The sequence below is a fragment of the Netta rufina genome (genome assembly GCF_964035555.1).
Source record: "Netta rufina genome assembly, chromosome: 2".
Classification (NCBI taxonomy): Eukaryota; Metazoa; Chordata; class Aves; order Anseriformes; family Anatidae; genus Netta; species Netta rufina.
Genome location: NC_140124.1, coordinates 21,854,060 through 21,874,856, shown reverse-complemented (window position 1 = coordinate 21,874,856; position 20,797 = coordinate 21,854,060). Strand labels below are relative to the sequence as shown.

The 20,797-nt window shown below is 40.4% G+C and overlaps 1 protein-coding gene across 1 annotated transcript in view; it reads right to left on the bottom strand.

The window, feature by feature from the left end:
* The window catches only part of RSU1 (Ras suppressor protein 1), a 94,108-nt gene that overhangs the window by 53,838 nt on the left and 19,473 nt on the right, over positions 1-20,797 (bottom strand). The window contains exons 4-8 of the mRNA XM_084282722.1: positions 19,506-19,626; positions 16,369-16,487; positions 14,760-14,842; positions 14,376-14,490; positions 1,494-1,626 (exon numbers count right to left, since the gene is read on the bottom strand). Of these exons, the coding sequence (XP_084138848.1) occupies positions 1,494-1,626; positions 14,376-14,490; positions 14,760-14,842; positions 16,369-16,487; positions 19,506-19,626 (571 nt within the window). The remainder of the gene's footprint in view (positions 1-1,493; positions 1,627-14,375; positions 14,491-14,759; positions 14,843-16,368; positions 16,488-19,505; positions 19,627-20,797) is intronic.

Sequence of the window (20,797 nt, the reverse complement as noted above, 5' to 3'; positions counted from 1 at the left end):
TTTAAAACAAAGAGCAACAGCTGAGGCAAGTGATGAATTACAGAATCTTTTATCTTAATTTTGGGTGCACAAGGAAAGTTGACGGAGCGGTTTATTAATCACTGCTACAAAACCATTATTTATTACTGTTTTTTATTATAGACAGATAGAAAGAGCTCCCCCAGAAAATCTTAGCATGGGTCAAATTCTTAAAATTTCAGTCCTTTAAACTTTCCTGTCCTCATGATCCCTGTGCTGTCCGTGTAAGACCTGCATGAGGCACCCTAATCTACACTGCTTAAGCAGGAACATAAAACTGGCCATAAGAAATTACAAAACATGTTATCAAGAAACCTAGATGCAGCTGCACAGTGGACTGTGGAGACAGGTCTAGGGAAACAGCTGCTTCCCTCCACCATGTCTGCAGAAGAGAAGACTGCTGGAAGAGAGGTATTACAGCCTACTTATATCTTTGAATAAATGCACCTTGAGAAATGTGTATTACTGCACAAAGATCAGGATACTTCTGAGGCACACAGTTTTTGTTACCACACTCTGATCTATGACCCTTTTCACTTGAATTCTGTAAATGAAAAACAGCATACAACAGTCACTGCTAGATCATTTAACAGTTTCACGCAGAAATTCATATCTCAGTTACTTAATTGGAATCCCAAAACCTTTATCTACAAATGCTCTCTTTTGAATTGACAGATATTGTACAAAAAATGGTCAGAAATGCTTCTAAATTACTAAAATATAAATTTAAGTAAAGGGGAAACGCAAAAACTAAGTTTCTGATCTAGGGGTACCATCTGTTGTACTACCTAATGATCCAGGAAGGCAGCATCAAGGTAGTTTTCAGACACAAAAATAACTTGCCATGTGAAGTTTTACTAGGACTGGTAACATGGATAGTTTAAGTGTGAGGAAATATTTCAATTCAGTAAATGATTATAGACATTATTTCCCAAACAAATACTTAGCATTTGTACTCCGAATTTTGATTTAAAATGAACAAGTCCAGCACTTGAAGAAAGCAGTAGTACCTCTATTTGAATTGCTAGAGTTATGGACTTACGTAAACCAGCCCAGACCAAAACAGGTTTGAATTCTAGACAGTTCTTTCAACACATAAGAAACTTACAGTCAAAACCATCAACAAATACTTACTTCAGTGCATAAAACCTTACTGCACATACTTCAAATTAGTACTTTTCAAAGGCTTTCAATTCTTGCTCTTCTACGTCGCTCTTAGAAATGAACCACAAAAGCAGGACAATACTGAACAATCTTTATGCCTTTCTAACATACCCAAATCACATTAATTTACCTTCTTGTTAGTAAAACTACTAAATAAAAATTTACAGGTTTGCCTGTTTGCCCCGAATCCCAAGATAGTGCATGGATTATGAAAGAAGGGTGATAACACTTTGCTAAACACACCACAGGGAAAAAAAAAAACAAACAGCAACACACACCTACAGCACATAACTGTGTCATGTAATACTTACTATTTGTATGTTTCTGAACGAATGTATTCAAACACATGAGACACTCCCAGCTGGAACTGGTCGGCTATTGGTGTCACCCAAGGATTGTTCTCTGCTTTGAAGACTTGCTTTTGACCAGTCAAATCCAAATTACCTGAAAGGGATTTAAAAAATGGCAGATGAAAAAAATATGAAATTAAAAAAAAAAAATAAAGAAATACCTGGCTGTGAATAAAAAAAAAAACATCTTTCATTCATTTCATAGAGTACAAAGCAAATATTTCAGGTTTAAGAGAGAGGAAAAAGAAGAAATGATAGTTCCAACCGTGATGGATGCTGCTGCACCCTATTCATTTCAGTGGTACCACATATTGCACAGCAGACTTGAACTCAGGCCACTCTTTATAATTTTTATTCACCGAATTAGTTTTAAGCAGGACTTACTAGCAGATGGGGTTTGGGATGTCCTGTGTGGGAGTAAGTTCAGTCAGCACTGCCAGAACAACTGAATAAGAACATGGGGCTTCCCGATGCCTCCCTCTGAACCTCCCAGCTCTCCTGCAACCTTAAAGGTTTCACCTAACTGTGCCATTACACGTAACTTTCAGCTCTATAGGGCAACTCAGCAAGTTATCCTTGTCTACCACGGCCAAGAGTCATGCACGGAGACTGGCAAGACGGGAGGATTTAGCTCCACTGAAGCTTAACGTTGCACAGCATTTCTCAGCCCCTGCTCCAAGCACAATGCCAACAAGCGATGCCCACCAGGCTCCTTCCCTTCCCAGTGCCCAGCGAGCTGTTTGTGCCAGGATCCTGCTACAGATCCCTGATGACACTTCTCTATACTGACAAACACAAACAAAGCCAGGCTTGCAACATGCCAGTTTTACCTATTTCATTGACAGGAAGACTTAATAGACTTTTAAGGAGTTGGGTTTTTTTGACTGTTTTCTAAAAAATTGCCACCCAAAAACCACAACAGTACTCTTCATGACTATGGATACAAGAGGCTAACTTCCAGAAAGGCCTAGGCATTGAAATAATTTTAGACATTGAAATCATTTGTGCTCCTTAAATTAAAACAGGAAATCTCTACCACCATTTCAAATTTTTTATGTGAATTTTGTGATTAAGGGAGCCTCAGCAATCCCCCCAGAAATCCAAAGCCACAAATACAAATATAAAATACCTTTGTATAGATAACCATGGGAAACAAAACATAGAAATACCACGTTTAGAAGCCTGACCAAGCCAAGCTGTCAGGGAATTCTAAAATCAACCTGATGTGCTCATTTTTCAAAATGAAAGGCACCTATGTAAGTAGCACGAGCACACATTTCCTACAGGCACTTCTGAAAACCGTTTGCGTTTCCCCGTGTTCTCCATTCCAGCTGATCCTTAACGTTATTCTCTCCGTAAGAAGGGTTAATGCAATTAGAGTAAAGACAGACCATTATACTGTGTGAAAAGATGTCATGCATCTCATATCGGCCCATCAACAAGTTACCATTACCTTACCGGGCTCATCTGTCAGCTGTCTGAGGGCTGTTCTCGTTAAATAACGACATGCAGGAGGCATCTCACCCCTCTGTCAGTCAGGCAGCCATCGCCCTGACTGCCTTACGCTCCAGTGCCTCCAGTTAGGAGCCTCGTGCCCGGCTCCTTTATTATGGGACACGCCAGCCCTGGTGTTCTAACAAGGATCAGGAAGGAGGATTAAGTACTGTGACAACGAGGACCTAATAAGCTAGAAAGCAGGGTGTCTAAATCTGTGCTGGCTGGCTCAGGATACAGCTCACACCATTCAGTGCTCAGTGGAAGGCACAGGCCACCAGGGAAGCCGGCCCGCGCTGCGATTAGCAGTAACCCCCTGACCGATGCTGCTATGAAGATCATGTATCACTCAGAGGCTTACTTTGCAACAGCAAATTGGATTTTCCATTTTATTACCTGCAAAAAAAACCACACACATGCATTTCTCTCCAGAACTACCAACACTGTAAGCGCTCGCGTATAATTACAGCCCGCTAAGTACGGCGTCAAGGCGAAGCGATGCATCTGTACACAGCTCATAAAAATAGTCACACCTGGGGAGACAAACTTGGCCCCATCATGGGTCAGGTTCAATGTTGTCTACAAGAATAAGCTTCACATTCCCAGAATCTCCACAAGCTTCTTAGCTGAATTCCCAACTTGGTTCAGAAATGTGCAGCCCAAGGAATGCTGCCGTATGTTTCCCATCCCCACAGTGGAGTGCGCCCACTTCCAATCCTAAATACCACATGCCCATTTAAACGCAATTAATCGAAATAAATACTATTCTACTAGAGCCAGAGAAATCTTACAGCAAAAAGAGGACTGCTCAAGCAAAATGAACTGCAGAGCTCCAGCCACTTCACTTTATTCTGCCTTCTCTTTGTCCCAAATATTGTTGGAGCAGGTAGAGATGTCATACTTTTTAATCTACTTATGGCAAAAAAACGGGGCACCCACAAGTCTGGAATCCACAGCTAGATCCAGATCCTCCTGGCTCAGGAAGCACCTTGGCAAAGCAGCAGCTGCTCTGGGAGAGCTTCTCCAAGGCAGCGCAGGTGGCATCAGGGGTCACAACTGCTACCTCATCCCCAGGGTGATTAATCAAAGAATTTAATAATGCTTTGTACCATGCAAAGAAAGAACCCTTCTGTCTTCATGGCAAGCAATAGCCAGAGAAGAGGTGCTCTTTGGCAGCAGGAGTCAAGGAGGGCTGTCCCAAAGAAAGGAGGAAGGACGGGGCACCAAGCACTTTAAACTCACCCCCATTCAATGCCTACATTTCCACCTGGGAAACAAGCTGTAGGCAATGAAGGGCACAAAACTAAGCATGGTACAGAGAGCCTGTCCCACCTTACCAGCATGAAGGGAAGAACATAACCTGTCACTCCTGCCACACAGCAAGCAAACGGAGAACAAAGAAGCCTTAAAACTAAATCATGAAATGGGCTGAGCATGTGTGGCTCATCCCAATACCTTGCCCAGGGTCATGTCCTGGTGCCCCTCTGCGTTTCCAGCCAACCCACCTGTGAAGGGTGGAGTCGTGCTCTGTAGCCAGGCACCTCACAGCTGTGTCCCCTCCAAACAGTCTCCTTGCCTAGAAGTATTTTTAACAGCAGCACTCTGCTAAGAAATGCCCTCATCCTACCCCTGCAGCACCAGATCCGAGGGCCAGGGAAAGAGATGTGGCAGATGTGTCCTCACACTGAGTGTCTAGCAGCAGCAGCACACTGTCCCTGGGCCTTCAAGAACTTTGCATCCTGTTCTGCTACACAGATCACATCAAACCCCTCTGATATTTTTAGTAAGCAAAAGACAAAATTGCCTGTAGTAAAAAGCCAGTACTGAAGGTTCAGTCACGGTGTATTTTAGGGTTGGAAACTGCATTGGTCTACACTGGTTTGTTTAAACATGCACATTAACCTCTAAAAAAAAAACACAAAAACAAACAAAAAACTGTTCATCATTAATAAAATTTGGCATAACACGCAGGCTACAGTTGTATTTCTTTATAATGGACTTATGGTTCTTGGTATTTGGCCAACATGAATGAGATCAACTCCCATGAAATCCATTACAGTCACGTATCTCTGGTAAGAGAGAAGGCCGTCCTCAAGACCAGTCAAGCACAGCCCCTTCCTTCCCTACATCCCAGAAATGTTTTTCATATTATTTTTGAGAGCTTCTAATGTTCTTCTTAAAATAAGTTAAAATAAGCATGCCCCATCCTGAGTGACATCCCAGGGCAGAGGCAGCTACAGTTTCCCTGCACCCCTTGATAAACCTATCCTGCACTTGATCTCAAGCGCGCTAGATAACATTTCTTGTCATTTTCCTTCAGTGCTGTTGAAATAAAAGCCGTTTGTGTAAACACTCATATTTTGCTCAACTGCCTGCAAAAGTCAGAAAAGAGCTCATAAAAGCAGATAAAATGCTGCCTCCTGCAGTCTTGCTTGTGGAAAAGTGTCAGACCCTGCCATAATGCTACCTCTGACCCAGCCCAGGGGTGTCTCCAGGCTTCCCCAGCTCTTCCTGCCGTTAGATCCAGCCTGCAGGCACCTCTCATATCCAGCTATAAATCCCTCAGTCTCCTGTGCTGTATCACATCAGGTAAATATTATATAGCAGGTATGTATGCGTAAGGTACAATAAAGTCTGATTAGTATATGTAGGCATTATTTCAATACAAACACAATGAAACAGTACGAACACAAAGCTGACTTGTCCTTTCCACTCCAACGCCCCTCAGCAACACTTTAAATACTTTCAAAAATTAAAAGGTGAAATAAAGTAATTAAACAAGTCTGACATTTGAGAAGAGAACGCTGGCATTCAGCATAAGAAACATGATCCGAGCTGTAAAATGCCAGATCTACGCCTCTTTGTAATGGCTTAAATTCATCCCTGGTGGAGCTTCATTAAAATCAGTGGAATTCCAGCTGAAACAATCTGGGGCCTGTATCCTGCTACACTTCACTTCTGCTTCCCGGTGATGTTCTGCCTCACCTTCCAGCCTCCAGCACCGACCTCCAGGAGAGTCCTCAGGCAGTAATGCCTTCATTGTAGTGATTCCTCTTAATACTGTGATTTAAATGTTCTTTCCCTTTACAACATAGAGGTCTTACTCGTTCAGTGTCATACGTAAGGACGGGAGGAATGAAACTAATTTTATTTCTTTGCTTAGATATAAATACCTCTGAATCCTGTTTTATTAAAGGCTAAGCAAGGGATCAATCCACTACACTAAATGTAAACTTAGGTTGTATGTAAAAATATGTCTATGCTATCTTGTTTTAGATTCACTTTACACTACAGGGCTTATAATTTTTATTACTTTTGTGGCGTGTGCTTTGCCTCCATAGAGAGAGAGATTGGTTTAAGCATGGGGGTGGAAGAAATGTCATGACTATTTTATCATAAAAGTGATACAAAAGCAATTAATTGTGAATACTGTCTTAAATTCTACATAAAAACATGCAAATGTATACTGATTTCTATGGCATAGTTTTATCAAAAGCAAATGATTTTTACACAAGTCTGAAGTGCATGTTAGCTGTGGATTGGTAACTTAGATCACTCCTGTAAAAAGGAAGATCATCTCTGCCTTGAAGACCTCTATCGCTTTTGAGGGATTAGAAGAGAGATTTAAATGGTGGTTATAAAGGAGCAGTAGGGTAACGCAGAACAGAGGAAAGACTCGTACACAAGCAAAGCGTGACTCAATCTTCTTTGGCATCAGCTAAAGCAATCATAGAAATAGTCAGTACGACAAACAGATCCACGGCTCCATAACATATGTTGGAAACATACATTTGCTTATTAATGAGCTTCTAGGTACCAAAGAAAACAAAACAAGTGGATCTAAACCTAGACTGAAGCACCCTCAAAAGATCAACCCCAGCAACACTTTTGCCCTGTCACCAATAAACTCTTTTATGGGAGAAGCTCTAAGTGCATGGTGTAGGGCGATCAGCACTTCAGACAACTCTGAAACTGCGTTTGCGTTGGTTGTGCTTGCACCGAAGTTGTTGACGTTTTACTTAACAGGGAAGCAGGTTCGAGTCCCAAATAACAAGAAGTCAGATCAGGTAGATGCTAACAAGCCTTACAGATACTCCCCAGCATCCTTCCGACAGGAGCAGGCTGGAAGCCTTCCTCTGGCTGCTTGTCTGACCGCTCAGATGGGAATGCTGAAGCCTCACCTGTGCGTGTGAGACGGGAAGCCCCAGGGAAGAGAAGTCTGAATGAGCAATCTGAAAGGCAGACACTGAAGCCTAAGCCCATCATCAGTTCTACAATTACTTTCAGAGACAGAAAGCAGGAGCCCAGATACATAGTAACCACGCACATTATTCTACCGATTTCTGAGACTTAAGTGAAAATTTCCAATAATGAGTTCAGAGATTAGACCCTGACTTGAGTGTTCTCTTGAATACATCTAACAGCAGAGCTTTGCCCAGTTATCCCTGTGTCAGTTCAGTAATTGAAGTGTTTAACAAAGACAGTTGGAACAGAAAAACATGTGGTCTGAAAAACATCAGGAGATGGAGATTCTGCCACTGGTGTTTTGTTCAGACGGTTCATCACTTTGTTAAAAGGCATTCATTTCTGCTCTCAACTGGGCTGCCACAGTTCTTCAGCAGTGCTGCTTGTTCTGCCCTCCTACAGGACAGGAAATTCACCCATGCTTTCATCTCATGGAGATAGCCAAGGTCTGCACCTAAGTCTCTTCTCACTCCTCCCTTTGACAAGTTAAATAAAGACTCAGATTATTCTGTGTGATCCCAGAACAGCTATTCCATTTGCTTGAAGTCTCAGCAAAAAGACCATGGCAGAAATAAATAAAGTGAAAGCAAACCAACTAGATCTTGAATTCTTTACCCTTGAAGTCAAGGTGAGGTGAAGCAAGGCTTAGCGGTACTGCTTCAGCCGCTGCTATTACAATTCTAGGGGAAGAAGATGGTACTCTCCAGTCCTGTCCTGCCTCAACCTTTCCTAGCACTGAATTCACTTTGTTTTAAACCCTCTTCTGAGATATTTACATGAAATTCCAACAAAACAGCAAAGGTCAGCCAGAATCATTACAGCAAAGCTCAATGGAGAGGCTGACACGAGAAGACTTTCACTCAAGAATGTGTCAGGCCTGACGATGAAGCTTGAGAAAAACATCAGGATGCACGAAATACCCAACTCTTCCCTTCAACAACATCCCAGGTATTAAGCAAAGGAGGAATACAGACCTGGCATATTCACAGATTCCTATCCAACTCACAGGAAGATTGGCTGACTCTCTTGGACCAAGCCCGAGCAATTTCTACCATCACTGCACACAACAAAATCTGACATTAGCAGGATGACGAGTAGCACAAGTAAACAACATCAGCATTCACAGAGGAGAACGAGAACCCAACAAGAACTTGCTCAGTAGGGTGCACAAGGCACTCCCAGTCACACACCCCAGGCTCATGACTTGTACTTTCACATGACAAATCGAGCTGTCTCAACAGCCAAACTCCACCACACGCTGCCTTCAGGCAGGTACCAAGGCAACCAGGCTGATGCCACTGTGTGGGTAGCTAAGGGGAGCTGGAGAAGAAACAGCACTCTGACAGAAACCCGGGAAATTATTTCCGAACGCTTTCTATATTCTGTCTAAAACCGTTCCGAGTGACTTCGGACTAGATGAGATTCATTTCTCCAACACCCCTAATGTAACTGAAAGAGACCACTTACTAGGCAACCACTGTTCTCTATCTCTGCAAGGTGCTGGAAATGCCCTTTCCTTGTTGCTCGGTGCTTACTGGGACCTCCAGGAGCAAGCCAGCAGTCCCCGCTACAAAACACGCTGCTGTGCAACACAGGCTTTGGGAACAAAGAGAATTAACGTGGTGTCAAAGACATTTAACATCAAAGGCATGTTAATGGGACAGGAAGTGTTACAGGCTTAGGGGATCAGCATCCCAATTTATTCTGAAATACATCACACATTTTACCAACCTCTGAAATTCCCAGGGGATTCTCAATTACACAAGAACTCGAAGCATTCTCTCTTTGAAGGGTTCCTATCAGACCAAAATCTAGTTAATTTAAAAATATGAGCTCAAAAATATTTCACTGGATTGCTTGTGCCTTTTACCTTTGAAATTTCCATTCAAAAAAGGCCTGCAGAGTATTCAGAAGAGTGAAACCAATTTTAAGTAGTATGAAATGCGTAAAAATGAACAACGTTTAACAACAAAAAAATTGTTCTAATAGGCTCTAATTACAGCCCTGACAGAGCAGACATAATTATTTGCTTATAGAAACATCGTTATTATGCTGATGGTACTTACAATCACAGTACAAGCTCCAGAGGCTACACGCTGTAGCCTAGATGCAGTCATCTGAAAAGTGATAGTAGGATCTGAGTATTTTAAAAACTAATACAAAGTCAAATTTGAATTTTGGAAAGTTCATCAAGAATTACAGCAGGGTAAAGAAGTGAATGCCAGTGCTGTAAATCTAAACAACGGGTCACAGAAAACATTGTTCTGGGTATAATGGAACTTTACAGGGTTCTCACCTCTTCCTGTGCACCTTCAGTCTCAGACAGCTCGCCATGGAGCAAGTCAAGTTTCTAACTAAATGAAAAGTTTGTTTGTTTTTAACCTTAAACTAAGCTTGAAATGAGAAACAACTACAACATTCACAAACTTTGTGAAATAATTCTCTTACATAAATAATCTGTGTCCTATTTCAGCAAGTACGTTTTTCTGTTATTCCTTCACTAGTAACTGTCCTATCAACAGTCCTGGACAAGAAGTCCTTTTATTTAGCTACCGCTAGGTTTAAAAAAGCTCCTTATTTTCTTCCAACACCTTAGTCTTAGTCCCAAAAGTAGAAGCAGGTACTTATTTTTTAACTTGGAAAGGTATCAATTAGCTGTTCTAGCGCTCAGAGCTGGTGTCCAGAAAGCCTCACAAGACATTCTGGCTTCCAACAAGCATCGCAGCACCTGCATTTGCAGACATGAAGAGCACCGTGCTGTGACACAGGCAGAGTGCAGCGGTAGTTCATACTGAAAGGAGAAAAGTTTGGCATTTATCTGAAGAATATTTAGAAAAGAACTATCTTTTGTGAAATATGTGATTCTTATGTTTGCACATGCCTGCTATAATTACCTAAGTCAACTGCTATTTCAATTAATATTAACTTCAGCAAATAACTGCAGCAACTACTTCGAATAATGTAATGTCCATTCACAAATTCGAGAGTCATTTCAAAAGCCTAATCTCTAAAATGTCCTTCTGCAATGAAAATATTGAGACTTTTTGCCAGGATTCCTTGAACTTTCTATTTAAAGCCAATCTTTTATTCACAGAATATAATTAGCTGTTCATAATTAAGAAATGATGAAAGAATTACTTAATCTTCCTGACACCCAGATTTAACTTCCAGAAGTGTTTTACCCTCCCTAAAAGGGAACATGGCTACTTACCCCAACAAGTTTGTTTGTTTTAAAGAGCTTGAGTTTTCTACTTTTCAAGCACGCATCTAACTTCACTGTTTTTTATCACTGCCTCTCTTCACCTGAAGAAATAATTTGATAAACTAGAACCATATTGAATAGTATACTTAAAAGCCACTGCTTCCAACATTCAGTTTTGGAAAAATAGGATAATTAAACATGTATCCTTAGAAATCACTCCGCTTCTTCCTTGTCAAAAGAAGAGAGAATCCCATACGTATGTGCACACGTGGTGATGGCAGGGTAATGAACACGGCCAGTGTTAGAATCTGGGTTTTAGAAATCATGCCATTTGCTTCCACTTCAAAAGCACAAACCTATAGATGTGTTAGTGGCATGCTCCGGGCAGTAAGTTGCATTTGGCTACAACTTTGTGAATAATTGTGCAGCGCGTACCACTCTCACACTGCTGACTCTGCTAGGAAAACCTTTCCCGCAGCACATATAGGTCCACCCAGATGACCATACAATGAACTTAAAACACCATCATTGATCTTACTAATTGCATCTGCCACTTTACGCGGTTCTTGCTTCTACTCAGCTTTCTTCCCAAACACAATTCCAATTGTTAAATGGTCAGAATACACAAAGTGACAGATTTAGTGCTTCCTTGGCAATTTATATAACTGACTGCAACTCTGTTGTTGCAGTGAATCATGATTTATTTGTCTCACAATGCAGCACATAACCTTTTAAATGCTAGGGAAAAAAATGCCAGTGCCTCTTTAAAGTTTATATATGACTGCCCACCACCATTCCTCATGAACGGGGTTTTGAGAGACAAATGATAAAAACAAGCTGTGAATTCTACCCACCTACTCCCGGCCATTTCCTGCATTCATCATCCACACATACTGTATTTACAGACAAGCATCCTCACCACGAGAACCAATACACTGTTCCAGTCTCCTCACTTCCTCCTAGGCAAGAAATTTTTGCCTAAATTAATGGCAGGTACTCTGCTAAATGCAGACAAGGATAAGGCTGATCTGCACCAGCCTCTGACTGATTCACGCCAACTCTGTCATGTCAGGTGAAATTAACACAGGCTGCATGGGGTTCTCTCTCTCTCAGTTCCAAAATTGTGATCCCAATTGTGATCCTCTTCTCATACCCTACTCTTCATGCTTTTTTTTTTCTTTTCACTTATTTCCCCTACCTTTTACATTCGGTTTACTGCACTCCCACCCTTCTCACTCAAATATCCTGTTTTATTCGGGTGTTGATGCTGTGCCCATCTCCCTGGTAAATGACCATCTAATGACTCACTGTTGCCCACCACTGCCCAAGCTACTACCACTCATAAGCCAGTCACAAGCCTTCAGCACCTTTAATTAAGAAAGCAATAATGAGAGAGGAAAGATTGTTTACTTTAAATGGACCAGCAGTGCCTCCAATTAATGCAAATCAGACCTGCTCATTGAAAAGCTATTTATTCAACATGCACAGCACAATGTATTTGGATAATTCTTACATTATAATTCAATTTTAAAAATTTAGGAGGGAGAACTCAAGCAGTAGCTAAAATACTTTTTTCCACAAATGGCACCCATGGAATTAGCAGTCCACTCATTAGGTGTAACACCACCTCTCATGGGCAGATTTTAAAACTGTCTGCAAAGGCGTGAGTCCCTAAATTGTCCTCATTTGCAAAAGGGAAAACAGGGCTGCAGAGATGAAGTGACTTTGTCTAATCATGCAGTAGATTCATGCCTGCATGTGGCCTGCTCCCACTTGGTCTCAAAGAAACCCTCTAAAGCCCAGTCTGGTGCCCCATTTACTGAACTCCCTTCCCTGAATGTTTCCCTAGATGTCTAACAAGCAGGCAGAATGTTTCTTCGCACAGAAAATATGCTTCCAAGCTACAGAAGTCACAAATCTAGACTTCAGTATAACAGTCTTTGGAAATACACCCCCAAATTTGAGCTATTTTAAATATTTGACATAGACTGCAACAAAATCAGATCAACTGATCAGGAGTGAGGATCCTGGTAAGACCATGAGATGCATTTGGGAAATTAAGACGTGAGCAGAGAAGTATAGTTCATAGAACAGAGGTTGAATAATAAAGAACAGAGCTGACAAGCACTGTAGCTGTGTCGATGCATCTTGTCTGCATTTTGATCAGGCAGTTCAAAATTGCAAGCCCTTTTCCTACCAGATTACACTAGTGTGCTATAGCGCAAACAAATGTTAACTAAAAGGGAAAAACTCTTCCCTTGTCTATCTGGAATTTTGCAGGTCAGTGCAAAGCAGACATCACAAATTTCGTTTCAAGAGTTTCCATTTGGTTTGGACAATGATAGCAAAAACCATTTAAAGTGGATTTGCTGTTATATTTGTAAGGCAGCAGCATGTTTAGAACATTTAATTAGCCACAGAAGGTGGTTAGACTCAGTCCAGCATTTTAATTCCACTTTTTGGTTTAAAAAAAAACAAACAAGCCTGTAATTTAGGAATCTACAGAAAAGTACATTTACAGATACCACACACTTCTCAAATACGACTGCAGTTTAAAGAGACTTTATAAATGTGACTGAAAAAGCTCAAGGACATATACCTCAGTGTCATGGAATAAGCATCTGAAATTAAAGAAATCAGCAACTTTCATCTACTGGTGGTAAAAATAAAATAATAATTAAAAAACTCATATTGTCTGTTGCATTGATAAAGGCAAAAAAAAATCACGTTGAGTAAACAAATAGAGTCAAAATAAACACACCTCTTGCCACACCTCACAGGAAAAGCAGTCATTTTTCCTTTGTTATATGAAACAAAAAGCATATATTGCAGACTGCCACATTTATGCACACAGTTGCCACTTCAATGGGTTGAAACAAGTTCCTGTGACAACAAATAATTTTACTTTATCATGCTAAATTCAGTCAATATATTTTTTAGTTTTAGGAATATTATTTGGAAGATATATATAGAAACAAGGAAGATATATATAGAAACAAGGAAGCATCCCTATGTAACAGCCCAAAATAACAAGAAACAAGGAACAATTCCTATGCAACGGGTGTTTCAGCAACAGGTAATTAACACTAACACATTATGTCAAACAAAAATATTCTTAAAGATTGTCATAAAAGACCGTAAACCAAATTTTAGCTTGGGCAAATGGACATAGCATTTATGGAAGTTAATGTCTCTCACATAAAATGCAGTATCTCAGTGCAAATTCATCAAAATCGATACTTAAGTTTCAAAGAAAAACTCTACCTTCTAAGTTGAAAGAACCTACTATATACAAAAGAAGCATTTATAGGACTTTGTGATAATGGCCATTTACTGTACACCAGTTCCACTGCTTTAAAAAGCTCAAAAAAAAAAATCACTAAAAAAGATAGGCTACTGAAAGAGAAAAAAAAAAAAAAGAAAAAGAAAAATTCTTCTAATTCTTTACTTCTAATATTTTACTTGAGTTGACCAAACCTGCCTTTTTACAAGAACAGTCACAAAGAAGCCACTTACACTGCTGTTATTTCTGCTTAACATTTTTGCTGATCCAAATAGTGTTCCAAAATCCAGTCAGAGACAAGAACAGGTTAAGAGACCCTGTATTTATTATATATTATATAAAGCAGGATGCTATACATAGATTGGCAGCCAGGTGTACTAATACACAAGGAATACATTAACATGTAAAAGTTTAAAAAACGGAACACACAACATATTCTGGCCCCTCCTGCACATCCATTAGGAGTGAGATAGTGAGTGTTTCTTGGGGGAAAGCAAGTACTTAGCAGCAATGATAACAAGCATAATCATTTCTTAGAAGTGGTTTCATTTCAGAGGAAAGACAATGCATGGTTATTATTTAAATAAATATTATTTAAATAAATAAATGATCATCTTACCTAGTTCTGGTGGCAGCACAGTAAGACGATTTCCCTGGATATGAAGTTCTTTAAGCTGAGTGAGCTCCCCAATTTCTTTAGGCAGTGATATCAGGTCATTGTCTCTAAGACTCAGCTAAGAACAAACATAAAGTAGTCAGAACAATTTTTGGTTACCCTAAAGAAGCCTAGAACAGAACTCTACTCTCTCACCCCCACCCTTCTTCTAAACACTCAATTCTTCCAATTTATTTACAAGTGTCTGCTGATAAGCAAGAAACAGTTCCAGGTGTAGTGGTCTATTCCTGCAAACATACCCCACTACTTCTCAAATTGACTAGATTCTATTCCTACAAGCATTGCAAAAGTGAATTGATTTTCCAAGAATGTAGATAAATTACTTACTATCTGCAACTTTGTGAGCTTCCCAATATCTGGCGGCAGGATTTCAAAATCGTTGTCACTTAGATAGAGTGCACGCAGGGTGGCTGCAAATTAAATAGCAATATATAAACAGGGTGGCACATAACCCAACCATTTGAGGTCTAATCAATAAAAGGGAGTCAGGTTTGATTAATAACCCTGACTTGGTGAAAAGCCTTTGACATACCCAGGGCTCACAATAATAACAAGCAGGTCAAACTTAGATTTACTGGCTTATTGTATTGTTGGTGAGTTCAGGAAAACATCTATATTCAAAAGGACTGACACAATTAACAATTTCTACAATGGTAGACTCTGGCAGGTTTTGGCATACAGTCTCAATACTCAGCTGTCAGAACAGAGTTATTACTCTTTACTAGCCCCCTTGATTCTCATTTATTACAACAATTTGCATCCTAAACAAACATAAAAAAATCACCTGAGTTTTTTGGACAAATACACGTCTATATTAAGCTCTACAGAAAGCGCAGCATAAGGCTGGGAAAGAGACCTTAAAAGAGAGTAATACAACAGGCTCGAATTGTAGAGTTTGTAATTTCCATACTTAAGTCTATGAAATTCACAAGGTTAAAAAAATGACCTAGCACAACTATGTAAGCTGGCTATTACTGAATAAACATGGCATGACAGGGGAAAAAAATAAAATTGAAAATGGAGATCCACAAAGAACTGTTGGGTGCAGCAGGAAGAAAGGTTGTCAGGTCAGCAAAACCTCTCCTCCCCGACAGAGAGGAGACCCTATTTCTCTTCTGCAGTTTACTCCTCCTCTTTTTATTTCATTATATGTGACCATTTTTCATAAAACTTACTGAATATTTTCCTCTGTCAGGTTACAATCACAAAATCTTTCTCAGACTGCAGCATTCCTTCCTCTCCCCTTGCCTATGATTTTCGCTGGTTATGCACTGAGCCTGAAGTCACTTCAGCACAGCACATGGAAAAGACCAGTAAGGTGGCATAATTGCTGGAAGCCAGAAAGTGCCAGAATTCAAGTTGCTTAGGCAACCATAATGCAGCCCTTTTGCACATATGCATTACAATATCTTAATTTTAACCACGTGGCCATGTTTCCTAACACCTTCAAAGGTCAGCTGAGCTCTACCATTCTGTTCCAATTTTAACCTTAGTGGTTTTTTGTTTGTTCTTAACATACTGGTCACTGTAGCATCCACAAGCTGTTAAAACTGTTTCACTAATTAACCATCATGAACACAATTGTTTTCAGAGTTAAAACACAACAACTGCTTTGCAAAATAGTTTATTATTCCCTGAAGCTTGTAAACATCCACAAAATTTTAACTCAGCATGGGGCCCAAGGAAATATTACTCAGAAGAAAACTGACATACCCTTGCTAACCAAGTCTTCTCATGTCCAATGGTGTCAGCTGACTGGATGTCAGTGATAAATATTGCTGAGCTAAGTAGAAATATTCAAGACACATTCAAAGAAGAAAACCATAAATATCAGGAAATTGCTGTTGGAGTTTGATCTCCATCAAATACATTTAAACTGCAGAAAGCAAAGCACCATATCATGAACATTTGTAGAGTTTTTGAAAAAGTTTCTTACTCAGATAGAAGAAGTTTCCAGGTAGAGAATTTTCATTTAAGTTGTTGTAAGTCAAGTCAAGAACCTCCAGAGCTGGTAAAGAGCCAAAGCCCCTTGGCAGGGTATTTAATCTGTTCATGCTATAGGTGAAAAGGAAAGCAAACAAAACAAACAAACAAAAACAGAACATGACATCAGTATGCATGTCATCTGGTACGAATAACACAGGCAACAAGAGTTTCATTTCTAAAAATGTAATCTACACCAAGCTTCACTTTTTTTTTCTTTTAGAAGTGCTTGATGCTATGAAATACTAAGGAAGCCTTTTCCAGTGCAGACCTTTCTACGAATTATCGAATCACAGAATATCACAAGTTGGAAGGGACCCACAAGGATCACAGAATCCAAGCCCTTGCTCTACACAGGACCACCCAAAACCAGACCATGTGTCTGAGAGCATTGCCCAAACGCTTCTTGAACTCCGGCAGGCTCAGTGCTGTGACCACATCCCTGGGGAGCCTGTCCCAGTGTCCAACCACCCTCTGGGTGCAGAACCTTTCCCTAAACCCATCCTGACCCTCCCCTGTCCCAACTCCATGCCATTCCCTCAGGTCCTGTCGCTGTCCCCAGAGAGCAGAGCTCAGCGCCTGCCCCTCCGCTCCCCTTGTGAGGGAGCTGCAGGCCGCCATGAGGCCTCCCCTCAGCCTGCTCTGCTCTGGGCTGAGCAAACCAAGGAACCTCAGCCACTCCTCATACATCTTCCCCTCCAGACCCTTCACCATCTACATAGACCTCCTTCGGACACTAATAGTTTTATGTCCTCCATATGTTGTGTCCAAAATTGCACATTCATGGAGGACTTACACCAGCACAGAGCAGAGCAGGACAATCCCCCCCTACACTGACCAGCCATGCTGTGCCTGAGGCACCCCAGGGTACAGCTGGCCCTCGTGGCTGCCAGGGCACACCGCTGGTCATGTTCAGCTTGCCTCAACCAGAGCCCCCAGATCCCTTTCTGCAGGGCTGCTCTCCATCCTCTTGTCCCCCACTCTGTACTTTCAGCCAGGGTTGCACTTTCCCAGGTGCAGAATCTGTCACTTGCTCTTGTTAACTTCTTATTGTTTGTAACTGCCCAGCTCTTTAATTTGTCAAGAGCCCTCCGCGAGGCCTCTCCACCCTCAAGGGAGTCAACAGCTCCACTCACTAATTTGTGTCATCTGCATACTTAGTATACCTTCAAGTCCTGTATCCAAGCCATTCATGAAAACATTAAAGAGAACTGGCCCTAAAGTGGAGGCCTGGAGAATCCCACTAGTGACTGGCTGCCAGCCTGGTACAACACTTTGAACCCAACCTGCCAGCCAATTTTCACCCCTTGTATTATGCAACTGTGTATCTGTATGCTAGACATTTTGTCTTCCCTACAAATATGCCTGACACTTATGCACTCACAAGACATGCAGCCTGTTAAACTGACCAGTGACACCTGAAACACAAAGCAAAAGGGAAAGAGGTGTCACTGTGCCAGGCTCAACTTAAATACTCAGTGTGCCACTGTGCAAGCTGGACCTTGGTAGGGGACCCATGTCCTAGCTAAAATACAAGTCATCCTTTTATACTTCAGAGCATCCTGACCACCTCTGCTAGTTCCCCAATATCACAAGTTTCTTCACTGCAGTACCAAACAGGAGGAATACCTCAGGTGTACAGTACTTATGCTCACCAGAAACTTCCTACCCCACCTCTCGACCTTTCTGCACCAAAATCCTCCCAGATGTACTCTCTTATTCAAACTTCCCCTCTCTTCTAGAAAGATGTTTTGATGCATTGCATGTACATGTGAGATGAGAAGGGGTTACATCACACACCCATCATAATATTTTACCCTTAAATTGCCTATAGGCACTTCTGAAGCAGAACCCATTTTGCAGAGCTCTACCTGGGGATGTAAATTATGCCTGGAAGATTGTGGGTCAGGAGGGGATTAAGAAGGAATAGCATTTAATCTACAAATCCCTGTGGATCCCTTCCAACTCAGGAGATCCCATGACTGCAGATGCCATGGTTCCAGACCTAAGCCAGTTGATAAGTAGCACAGTGTTCCAAGGCGCCTCCTGGTCTTAACCCCAAGTGGACTCGCACACTACATAAATGGGGAAAAAAGTGAAGACCACTATTTGAATTTGAGCATGCTAGAGATCTAAAGTGACCAAATAAAGACCATAGAAGACAGATCAACTTGAACATGTTTATTTACATTCCAACAGTTCAGGATTCAATTCAATTATCAGCACTTTATAAAAGCATCTAAAGCAGGATACTTACTGCCTAGTCAAAGTCATTTGGTATTTCCAATAGTAAAAAAACAAAATCTTGAGATAATGTATTATAAATGTGTTGAATTTATAATATAAACATTCTTTCCCTGAGAAGACTATAAAATTAAAGTTTCCCCCATCAATGCTTTCTTAAGTAGCTATATTTTGTGTCCAATTAGTTCAGGAAAGTTCTGTAGTTCAGGTTTATTTTCTTAATAATTCAAGGAAGCCGTCTGTTACTGTAATTGTAACTGAAGTATCACCAATTCTACTTGAACGTGGTATCTGAACACTTGACAGGAATGCCTCAGACTGAAGTTCAGTAAGTACTACCTCTGAATTCAATACATATCGTATTTAATACAGATTTGGTGCTTCTTTAGAGATTTAATTTAAAAAAATGAAGCTTCTTTAATTAAAAAGTTGCGACTTTGGAACTAAAGTCCCAAACTAACATATAAAAAATTTTAAAAAATGCTGAATTTTATTATTTTTTTTTAAACAGAGCATAGAACTCTTACACAGCATCCACAAAATTAAGTAACAGCTGTTAGGAAAGTAAAATTCAATACTTGTTAAGATTGGCTTCTGTATTACATGAATGTGAGTTGCTGTTGCCCTTAGAGGGTTATCAGTATATCAGAATAACTACTTGATCACTCTTAAGTATCTGATCATCCAGGACACTCGCTAAACACTCTTGAGCTGTAACTGCTGAGTTATCATCACAAACACTTTGAAAAAAAACTTTAATACAAAAAAATAAGAAATTCTAAGTTCAGTTGTGACAGTTTTTGACAGCACCTCCATTACAGCAAATTTTAGCATTAAGATACGCACCCAAGATTCAGGTGTTTGAGCTTCTGAAGGCTGCTAATCTGTGTAGGCAGTTCCTCAATCTGGTTGTTGAAAAAGTTGAGCACTTCTATATTTCTCAGGTCTGCGATGTTTGCTGGCACAGCTGTGAAAAAAGTTTTCACAGTAAGATATTGCAGTTAGAGCAAGCTACATAGACTACAAATGCTCTGCTAGCACCTGTCTTTTGTTCTGTTTGTATAGCTGCTGACAGTAGAAACAGCATCTAACAGCTATTGCAACGAAAGCAAAATCTGTATTAAAGAAGCCTCCTATCTGGAATCAGTTCTCACTGCTGACAGCAATCACTTTGTACTCTTCAGAAAATTACTACTAGTTTTGATAGTCAAAATATCTTACGATAAGGCCAGAGATGAGAGAAACAAATGCAACAAATGTCCTCACAGACTAGCGAAAATAAACTAGCCTTCCTTGGCATCTGCATAGCACGCACAGGTCTCAAAAGAGTAGAGCCCGAGAGACTTAGAACATTCCTTTATCCGAGTCAAAAAATAGATGGTCCAAGCAGTTCAGTCTTTAAACAAAGCCTCATTCTGAGCGATGGCTCATTCTGCTTACTGCAGAAACAATGTAGCATCCAAGTTCCCATCTGTTAATATTCAACAATGATTACAGAAATTTAACTTCAGCCTTCAAAGATGAACTGTTCAACCAAGCCCATTTTTGATTACTTCTCATGAGTGAATAACTGTTCAATACACATACATGGTTACATTAGATTGGCCACAAATCAATACCTGCTTATCTAGAAATAAAAAAAATAGGCAGAAGCACAATATGGATGTGCCTGTGCAGGTGAGGTTAAAAAGCTGTTCATATTTGCACCCTCTCCCCCTTAAATTTAGTAAAAACCTAAACACGCAGCTGAAGTTTACACAAAAGGAGGCTGGGAAATAGCCTGCACTGAAATGTGCACCTGTGTTCAATATTCACCTTGGTTCAGTCTTAACCTCAACCACACCAGGAACCTGCAAAGTGCACATCTAAATAATTAGAAGTTTTTTATGAAGCCATGATTTTCTTTTATTTGTTGGCATGAGGTGATCTAAGTCTTAAAACGCAGTCAATAATGTTTACAAAGCAGAACATTACAGTGTGTCACATTTACTAGATTACAAGCATAATTACATTGTTCACAATAACGGGATCCCTAACAAACACTCTAATTACACTATATAAATATTACTGTTGAGGGCCATATTCATTGCAGGAGATTTTTAAACACACTTTTTTTTTTTTTTTTTTTTTAGAAAGTC